At 41.1% G+C, this 10,640-nt stretch overlaps 1 protein-coding gene across 5 annotated transcripts in view; it reads left to right on the forward strand.

Moving 5' to 3' along the window:
* enox1 (ecto-NOX disulfide-thiol exchanger 1) overlaps positions 1 to 10,640 on the forward strand; it is a 112,873-nt gene that overhangs the window by 74,835 nt on the left and 27,398 nt on the right. For all 5 annotated transcript variants that reach the window (XM_024260168.2, XM_024260172.2, XM_024260170.2 and 2 more), the window contains 3 exons: positions 5,756 to 5,950; positions 7,269 to 7,475; positions 7,550 to 7,783. In XM_024260168.2, the coding sequence (XP_024115936.1) occupies positions 5,756 to 5,950; positions 7,269 to 7,475; positions 7,550 to 7,783 (636 nt within the window). The remainder of the gene's footprint in view (positions 1 to 5,755; positions 5,951 to 7,268; positions 7,476 to 7,549; positions 7,784 to 10,640) is intronic.

Raw genomic sequence — 10,640 nt, forward strand, 5'->3', positions numbered from 1 at the left:
TTCATCTTGCACGTTAAAGCACCAACATCTTAAGCTGCAACAAGTTTGTGTTTGTCGATCTGTGTGTGCACACTCAACCACACTATGTGCTGTTATGAGGAACAGAAAAAGTGCAAAACATTTTTATAACTGTTAATCACTTTTAGTCACATTTTTCTTTCCCTCTTTTTGTTCAAATTGGTATTAAATAAGCACAACATTAATCAGAACTCCCGCAATTTTATTTTGTTTGTTTTTTTGCAGATGAAAACTTATTTGCGTTTGTGGACTTTATTTTTTGAAAAGCATGAAATCGTCAGGCTGCAGCGTGAGTGTGCCGGCTACAAAACTGAGTTAACACAGAACTCGTTTTAGCCTTTACACCTTTTAACATTTTCATAAGCAACAATAAAAAATAAATACTATAGGAATGACTTGTTTTGTAAAATAAATGTGAGCGATAAAGCTTAGCTGCCATCTTTTTTTGAATTGGCTTTTTTTAAAATAGGAATGTGACCATCAGCATTTGATATCATGAATGTGAATATGATAGCATGAATGTCTTCAGTGTTATGTGGCAGAAGCGCTCTAAGCTAAAAGATATTTTGATGCCAAACAGTTGCAGTTCACTCTTCCTTCTGGACTCATTTATCCTTTTTTATTACAATAAATTCAAAATCCATTCAATCAACGCTCTCCGACGCTCCTTTATTCCTGTAGATTTCTCTTTCTTTCTCCGTTGTGGCTTCTCATCGTTCATCCGGGTGTGTTTTCTGTCTCCATATTTCTTGCTCTGTGTCCGTCTGTGACAGCTGCAACAGAGGTCTCAGTCACAGAAATGAAGCTGGCTCAGCCCACTTTGGTTCTGGGAAGCAGCTGTGTGTGATTATGATGAATCTGTGCTGCAGAGGTGTGTAGGTCATCGCAGACGCCAACCGAATGAGTTTTCCCGGGACCTGAGGAATTTCTGGATGCATCCCGACTGCCCAGATGTATTAGACATTATCCCTCCACATACTATGGACGTCGTTTAGTTTAATATGAGCTTGGGAGATTTTGGAAAAATAAAAGGCGTAGGAATGTCTCTGCTTTTTTCTCAAAATAAATAAATAAAAATAGGTGGTTTTATTAAACACACAAAAAGTCTCAATCCAGAAGAAAATCTCTCTTTAGCTGTGAAAAGGAGAAAATCTCATTGTGAAATTATAGTGTGGGAGAGCAGTGCTCTGTCACTGCAGGGAGGACAGCGTCAGCATTTTAGGGGCCAGTTTTCTCCATCTGGAGACCTGCAGCATTTCTACATTCACTGTTTCCAAATTCTTATTTTCTTTGCCAACATTTTTTTATTCACATGAATGGAATCAACACTTTTCTCTCCCTCCGAGGACCACACGAGTTCCCTAAAAAATTCAACTCCTTAAATGTGCCAGCTGAACAAACATTAGTTTTGATCACATAAAGCTGTCTAGTGTGGAAGTTAAAGCTGATTATCAGTCATTGGGATTGTTAGGATGGGCAGGACAAAACATTTGTGTGTAAAAGCTTATTAAACATTAAAGTGGAATTCAACTGGAAACATGACAGTCAAATCTGAACTAATCTAACCATTAACCAAAGCTAAACTGACACAAATGTAATAACAAAACAGATTAGTTAGAAAGTACTGATGAAACTAAACAGATCTTTATTTAACTGTTCAAAACAGATCAGAGAAATCAGAAGTAATAATCAGGTTTCCTCTTTACTGTTTGTGCATAAACGACTGGTTTTGTAATGGAAACTGCGTTCAAACGTAAGAATAAAGACTGCAGGAAAGAATTAAACAATTTTACCGTATTTTCCAGAGTGTAAGTAGCAGCAGCGGTTGTTAGTGGGAAACAACTGCTAGAGGGGAACCGGTTGTTAGTGGGAAAATAACGAACATATGACTTTATTTATGTTTTAAAAAATCATAAATAATCCAACATGAACTGATAACAGACCTGCTCCCGGTGCATGTTGGACTCCGGCAGGGCTGCCCTTTATCACCGGTTCTGTTTATAGTCTTTATGGACAGAATTTCTAGGTACAGACAGGGGCTGGAGGGTGTCTGGTTTGGGGACCACAGGATTGGGGACCTCTCTGCTCTTTGCAGATGATGTTGTTTTGTTGGCTCCATCAAGCCAGGACCTCCAGCATGTATTGGAGCGGTTTGCAGCCGAGTGTGAAGCGACTGGGATGAGGGTCAGCACTGCTAAATCTGAGGCCATGGTCTGGACCGGAGAAAGATAGTTTGCCCTCTCTCAGTGGGTGGAGTGCTCCTGCCTCAGGTGGAGGAGTTTAAATATCTTGGGGTCTTGTTCACGAGTGAGGGAAGATCGGAGCGTGAGCTCAACAGGCAGATTGGAGCGGCGTCTGTCGTTATGCAGTCACTGTGCCGGTCCGTTGTGGTGAAAAGAGAGCTGAGCCAGAAAGCAAAGCTCTCGATTTACCGGTCGATCTTGGTTCCAGTACTCACCTATGGTCATGAGCTTTGGGTCATGACCGAAAGAACGAGATCCCGACTACAAGCGGCTGAAATGAGTTTTCTCTGTAGAGTGGCTGGTCGCTCCCTTAGAGATAGGGTGAGAAGCTCGGTCACCAGGAGAGAGCTCGGAGTAGAGCCGCTTCTCCTCCACATCCAGAGGAGCCAGTTGAGGTGGCTCGGGCATCTGATCCGGATGCCTCCTGGACGCCTCCCTGGAGAGGTGTACCGGGCATGTCCCACTGGGCGGAGGCCCCGGGGAAGACCCAGGACACACTGGAGAGACTACGTCGGGGTCCCCCCAGAGGAGCTGGAGGAAGTGTCTGGGGAGAGGGAAGTCGGGACATCTTGTGGACATCATCCTTATTGTGGGAGTAATAAAGGATTTCTGATCTGATTTGCTTAGACTGCTGCCCCCACGACCTAAATCTGCATGAGCAGAAGAAGATGGATGGATAATTATGTTTATGTTGCAGTTTAAAAGTTTTAAAAATTGGCATTCTGCTAACTTTTTGGACTATTTTGGCATTTACTAATATTGTTTTAGGCTGTTCTGGAGTTTAACTAATATTTCAGCCACATTCTAGCTGTTTTGGCTATCTTAGGTTTTTTTTCTTAGTTTTTTAGGCTAATTTGCCATTTAACTAATATTTTAGCTATCACTAGCATCTTCAGCAGCTAAATTCAGCTTACAGCATTCACACTAACATTATTGCTGGTAGTGCTATTTATCTTGTTTGTAATTATGTTTAAAAGTTACAGTTTAAAGTTTAAAAAATGTAGTTTTATAGTGTTCAATAAATGTTTATCCTGTTTGACCTAAGATGTGTTTTGGACTTTGGCCCCTTGTGTGATGGAGTTTGACACTCCAGATTTAAACAGATTTATCCTCAAACACTGGAGTCCATGAGCAGCAGAGCTCTGAAACACAAATCCATGGTTTGAAGGGTGAACGTTTTCTTTTTTTAGCCTTTGTTCCTCAAACAAGATTAAAATCATCCTCAAAAGATCAAGCATGATCATCTTAGCATGTGTTTTGTGTCATGAAAAAGGCATTCAGGAATCACAGAAAGCTCAGTCACGATCAGAAATGTTTGTATGGTTTCTATGAGCAGCAGCACAAGTGAAAGCCTTTGCAGTGAACCAGAGCTGCATTTATCAATCCTCCACTCTGAGGAGCAAAGGAAACATTTATTTCTGAGAAGTTACTATGAAGGACATTTGTCCCGTCCTCGTGCGACAGCACCGCTCCCCTGTGATTTGAATCATTTTGTTCTTCAGCGCATTGTGGCTGCGTGGGCCGCGGGAGTGGAGGCATTTGTGCTGACGCTCGGCTCCACCCGCTCTCTTGTTATTGCAACAGTGAAGTCGGGAGCTAGCAAGGCTGCACCACTTTCCTACAGCGCGTCTGCTCTATTTTCACTCAGACAGGAGAAGCATCGCTCTGTTCTCCCCCTTTTTCCCTTGGAAAAAGTTCTTTCTCCTCTTGACCCTCATCAGGCCTGCTTTTTAACCTTTCATGCTTTCACCTGACCATTTTCATCATCCATCCATCCATTTTCTCAACCTGCTGTGCCTCTTTCAGGGTCACACGGTCTAACCCGGCTACTGTTGGTCACAGGCTTTTCATGAAAGTCCAAATATCTTTATTTTGTTTTCACATAATAATAAAGCCTTCGGCCTCCTTACACCTAACTTATTTTACCCATTATTACTTATGGACTTGTTTTTGCTCTTTACTTACCGTATTTTCCGGACTATAAGTCGCGGTTTTTTTCATAGATTGAATGTCCCTGCGACTTATACTCCAGTGCGACTTATATATGAATTTTTAATGATGAGATATGGACCGTAAGTCTAGAGTGCCCTCTTATGGTGATCTATGCAATTACTTTATTTACTTTAGTTATTCAGACGTGACACAGAGGACGAAGAATTTAACGGATTTAGTGATATGGAGTGAGATTGCGTGCAATTAATTACAGTAAAGATACAAAGTTGATGAGTTCTTGAGACTATAGTTAAAGAAAACTGTTATGTTGTATAAATGCTACACCTTTTCGTTTTTTTCATGATGCTAATATGTGAATATGTGTTGACATATATTCAGCCTGTTTTCTATTCACTTATGAATGTTATAACTTACCTTCCAGGATGATGTAATATCGTTTTTTTCAACCAGTTTGTAAAATAAATTACTTGAAAAAAATGCGACTTATACTCCAGTGCGACTTATATAGGGTTTTTACTTCTTCATTATGCATTTTTTGGCCCCTGCGACTTATACTCCGGTGCGACTTATAGTCCGAAAAATACGGTATATTACATTGGACTTAAAGGGTAACCAAACAGGGAAGTTGGAGGCTGACTCCACTCACAGCCGAAATTTAAAAAATCCAGTCAGAGGGGCGGGGCTTAGGGGGCAGACTGTTACCGTTACTGGAGCTGCAGATCATTATGTAAGACTACTGAAACTTACATGGTTTGACCAATCACAGAATTCAAGTGTAATACCTCGACTCAACCTTTAGGGGGCAACACAGACGGTTTTTGACAATATTCTCAAAAATTAAACAACTTTATTTTAATTTATCAAAAATTTGGCAATGACCAACAGTTAACACTTTTAAAACCCGTGTATAGAGGTCAACAGACAAAAAAAAGTTGATTTAGGGTTTGGTTATCCTTTAATGTTCTTTCTAAATTGATCCCATTAAAATAAGGAATAAAAATCTGCAGAACTTTCTACACAAAGACAAGTTTCCAAAGAAAAGTGCCAAAAAAAGCTTGTCACAATAAGCTTGTATTATAATTCCCAACTGAGGATAACTTGACTAAGATACCCTTAACCCTTTAACACCTGAGGCGTCGCTGGTGACGCTTAAACACAAAATCTTTAACACACTATAACTTTTCAACCGTTAATAAAGTCATTCCAGCAGATTGTGAAGGAGAAAAGTTGAATGATCGTATTAACGGTTGAAAAGTTACAGTAAATCAAAGAACATAAACACTGGAGCTCTGGTGTTAAGGGTTAAAATGTTTTTTGTTGATGTTTAGGAAAAACAAATGTCTTTAGATTTTTGCATCATTAATCCATCTGTTTGACAAAATTATCCCAGTAAGTTTTGAAAAACATTGTCTTTTCTAAAGATGGCATAAATCATCCATCAAACTTCTACTTTTCAGTGGAGATCAGCATCTAAAGTAGAACAAATCTACCAGCAGTCTCATAATCTAAGTCTATGCTTCTGTTCTTGTTGTGTCAAACAGACTCTCTGTGTATCCAGAGATTCGACCCCAGTCTGGGCCTCATCGCGCCCATAAACCCCATGATGGCAGGAATCAGCCTGGTACCACCTCCACCTGGTACTCCCTCCAGTTTGGTACCACCTCCACCCTCTGACATTCCAGTCATCAAGGAGATCATCCACTGCAAGAGCTGCACCCTCTTTCCTCAGAACCCAAGTAAGAACTCAAGCATTCAAACTGAACTCCCAGGGATAGACAACTCCAGGCCTCGAGGGTCGCTGTACCTTATTCATGACTTGTTCAGGTGTGTCCAGCCAATTAGAACATACCAGAGCAGGATATGTTGGAAAACATGCAGGAATACGACCCTTGAGGCCTGGATTAGGACCATTGACTGTATCTGAGAACTGGACCGATAGAGGATGATATCACCTTTGGCTTCAGATGCCACCATATTGGAGTCAGACCTCCTCAGTAAGCAATGATTGGTCCGAGTCGGTCTGACAAATGCTCTTGTTGGAAAGCCACACCCCTTCCACTGAAACCTGTCAATCAAATGTTTTGAATGTTTGACCTGAGACCACATGTTTCACTGAGACATCTGTTGGTCCATTTATAACTTTAATACATTTCAATAAAGAAAAAAAACATCCTGAAAAAAATTTGAAAGACCAAGAACACATAAGTAAAAATGGTTATCCTTGATGCAAGAATCATTATTCAGGTGGTACTTGCTGTTTGGAAAGGGGTGGGGTGGGGGGGGGGTCTCGCACTCGGTTGAGTCCTCATATACAGTCTATGGCCCAGAAGACCAGATCAGACCAGATGATTTCTTTTTCATTTTTAAACGGTCCTTTACCATGAAAAACAACTTTTTGAGGTTTTAAGTGTGTTATAATGTTCAATCTTCTCTATAAAGAACCCCAAAGTATTTTGATCTCTAAAAACCTGCACTCTCAATAGTGGCCCCTCCCATACCCGTTCTCACTTGCTGATGTCACAGATTGAGACATCCCCTTAGCAATGATCAGCAAAAACTTCCATTGCAGATGCAGAATGCCGTATATTTTCCAATTTTGTCTTGTCTACAGTAAATTCCAGCTTTAAATGCAGGGCTCCTTTAAGACCCCCCCTCCCCCGCCGCTGTGCAAACACCGAGTGTATTTGTGTTGTGAACCAGTGTAGCGATGGCCGGGCCGACTACAGGCAGATAGATGTATGTTAGAAGTTTGGATACTGTTTATTTTTCGTGGGACAAACACAGACACGCTGCTAAAAGGATGAACTCATGAAATACACAGCGGCAGGCGGAGCTTCAGGAATTGAGTCGTTTTACTTCTGGGTATGAAAAAACTCACAAAAATAACTAAATATTTCATAAATAATTCGATTTTTATTGTTCCAAATGTAATATATGATCATATTTATGGATATAGTTCACTCTGAAAGCCTTAAGAAAATCATGGTATGGCCCCTTTAAATCAATTTACTTCTTAGAATTGTAATAGCTCTAAAGAAACACTTTGGGTTCCAGACTTGCCCCCTCCATCCACCCGTGAGCGCCCCCCTGGCTGTAAGACCGTTTTTGTCGGAGGTTTGCCCGAAAATGCCACAGAGGAGATCATCAGGGAAGTGTTTGACCAGTGCGGGGAGATCATCGCCATCCGGAAGAGCAAGAAGAACTTCTGTCACATCCGCTTCAGTGAGGAGTTCATGGTGGACAAGGCCATCTACCTGTCAGGTGAGCAGGCTCGGTTTCCTTTCTCGGGACTGTTCGGAAGCAGCTGGTCATGTCTGACCTCTCGTCTGCGTCAGGATACCGAATGCGCATCGGATCCAGTACTGACAAGAAGGACTCTGGGAGGATCCACGTGGACTTTGCTCAAGCCAGAGATGATCTGTATGAGTGGGAGTGTAAACAGCGCTTCATGGCCAGAGAGGAGAGGCACCGCCGGAAGATCCACGAGGACCGCCTGCGGCCGCCATCCCCTCCTCCCATAGTGCACTACTCTGAGCATGAGGCAGCAATTTTGGCAGACAGACTGAAAGGTGAGGTCAAATCCATGTGAAAGCAAACAAACATCCTTTCATGGTTTCATTGGCACATCTGCACATGTCTGTCTCCATGCCAACGGCTAAATGTGAGCCAGCAAAGCTGCTGCAAAAGATTAAAACAACTAACGTTATCTTACCACGGATGCTCTAAAATCTCCACATGTGCACTCAACAAAAATATAAACGCAACACTTTTGTTTTTGCTCCCATTTTTCCTGAGATGGACTTAAAGATCTAAAGTTCATTCCAGATACACAATATGACCATTTCTCTCAAACATTGTTCACAAATCTGTCTAAATGTGTGATAGTGAACACTTCTGCTTTGCTGAGACAATCCGTCCCACCTCACAGGTGTGCCATACCAAGATGCTGATCTGACATCAAGATTAGTGCACAGGTGTGCCTTAGACTGTCCACAATAAAAGGCCACCCTGAAATGTGCAGTTTAGTCTCACAGCAAAATGTCACAGATGTCACAAGCACTGAGGGAGCGTTCAGTTGGCATGCCGACAGCAGGAATGTCAACCAGATCTGTTACTCGTGCTTTCAATGTTCATTTCTCCATCATAAGCCGTCTCTAATTTATTTTCAACATGTAAATATAATGGTTAAATACTTTGGGACCTAAAACTGAACCCTGAGAGACACCACATGCAATGCCCTGACATCTTGATTGGTATTCCCCTAGACTAAAAACTGTTGTCTATTAGTCACATAATTTTTAATCCAGTTCTGCGCTAACCCCCCCCCACCACCACCCTCCCCCCATCCCATAGCTTTCTAATTTTAATATTAGCACATAATGATTGATTGTATCAAAAGCTTTCTGGAGATCAATAAATAACCCAACAGAACTTTTTTTGTATCCATTGCATTTGAGATTTCCACCACAGCCTCTATCAGGGCCATTGTTATGGTTCTGAGCCCATACTGGCTATCGTTCGGTAGTTTGTGTTTATTTATTAATTTGTCCAATCTGTGTTTAAAACGTTTGTCTAAGATTTTTTAAAATTGATGGAGCAAAGAAATTGGTGTGAGGTGTTCATCACAACAAACTGGTATGTTGTTGAGCTAAAACGTGTAAAACTGTTAGAAGTGTGGAGTAGCAGAGGAAATGTTGTAGTTGTTCAGGACATGACTGATAGCTGTAAGACAGAGCTGAGATGATGGACTTCAAGGTGGAGGTTGGAGTGCACCAAGGATCAGCTTCGAGCTCCTCCTTGTTTGCTGTAGTGATGGACCGACTGACGGATGAGGTTAAACAGGAATCTTTGAGGATCATGATGTTTGCAGATGACACTGTGATCTATAGAGAGAACAGGGAGCAGGTGGAGGAACGTCTGGAACACGGAGAAATGAAGGTCACTCGCAACAAGACAGAGAATCTGTGTGTAAATGAGAGGAACTCAACAGAAACTGTGAGGTGACAGAGAGCAGAGTTGAAGAAGGTCAGGAGTCCTGAGCAAAGGCGGAAAGGCAAAGGACGGTCATTTAGCCAGCTGTCAATGCCAGAGGAGCCCAAACCAGCTGGATTCAGGTCAGAAAGAAAGAGGATTATTAGAAGACCACAAACACCACATCACACCAGAATATTCCAGATTTTCTCAATGAAAGTCACTTTGAAAGTGTGAGATGGTGAATATAACAGCAGTTAAGAGTATAATTCACATTCCTAATGAAATTGGACCAACGCTTCGTGAGGATCATTCAGATTCCTGCTCGCTGACAATAGCGTCTTTATGAATACAACTAAACATGGATTTGAGTTGTTGAACTGTGTGACTGTTATTTTCATTTTAACTTTCAAAGAGAAAATTAAACCTGTTCACAGTGAATTGACTGTATTTTTGCTTCATCTTGATCACTTTCCAACACTTACAGGAACCATGCTACAAAAACCGCCCCCCTAGAAAATTAGATAGAAATTCATAAATGTATTAAAATGTTAGTCAAATAAGCAAAGAATCTTCCAATGGGGTAAGAAAAATAGTCTTGCCAAGAATTCTTAGTTAAAGAAAAAATTGTAGTCAGAGACAGATTTTTTTTTTTTGCAAGACTATTTTCTTGAAATAAGGGTCTTTCTTAAGATTGTGTTTTTTCAGTGCATCAATTCACTTTGTTTTGGTGAAAGGAGCTTCTGTGCAGCATCAGAGCTGTTTACCAAGCTAATCTTTAATATCAAACATAAACAAGCATGTTTTCTCCTTGAATAAACCTCTTACGATCATTCTTCCCCTCATCCAGCAGAGGTAATGACTTCTATTCTTCCTACATTCATGCCTGTTCATTGTGCTCTGTAATATGACTGTAATCTGCTGCTGTGAATGAGCGAGGCTTTAGAGGAGCCAGAAAGAGAGTCTCCTTACAGGTCTGCTACTGAGCTCTGTTATCGTCTGAAGCTTTTGTGTCTTCAGGGTCTTCCAGTAAAAAACACAGCCGAGTGGCCCGTGGATCTGTGGATGACTGAGGCTGAATGCAGCCTGCAAGCTGTTGAGCTTTTTAGGAATGGTTGGAAATCTAACACAGAGGTCCAGTAAAGGTCTCATCAGTCACTATTTAGAGTGAAGTGGGTTAAAACAGGATTCCAGAGAGTGGGCTTTAGAAGAGACAGGAACCCAGAGTTTGCAACGATTTACACAGTTTGTTTGAAAGCACATGCTGCCCTTTGACACATGTGTCGCATGTGATTTAAGTGAACCTAAGGCTAAATGCAGTTGTTGTAATAAGAAGAATTTGTTGTTTTTTTGTGTATCTTAAGGCGTAATTGTAAAAACAGGAACGCTTTCAAGAATTATTCTTTTGACGGTTTTAAATTATTTTTATCTTTCAATCAATCAATCAATCAATCA

This window comes from Oryzias melastigma, linkage group LG9 (genome assembly GCF_002922805.2).
Source record: "Oryzias melastigma strain HK-1 linkage group LG9, ASM292280v2, whole genome shotgun sequence".
Classification (NCBI taxonomy): Eukaryota; Metazoa; Chordata; class Actinopteri; order Beloniformes; family Adrianichthyidae; genus Oryzias; species Oryzias melastigma.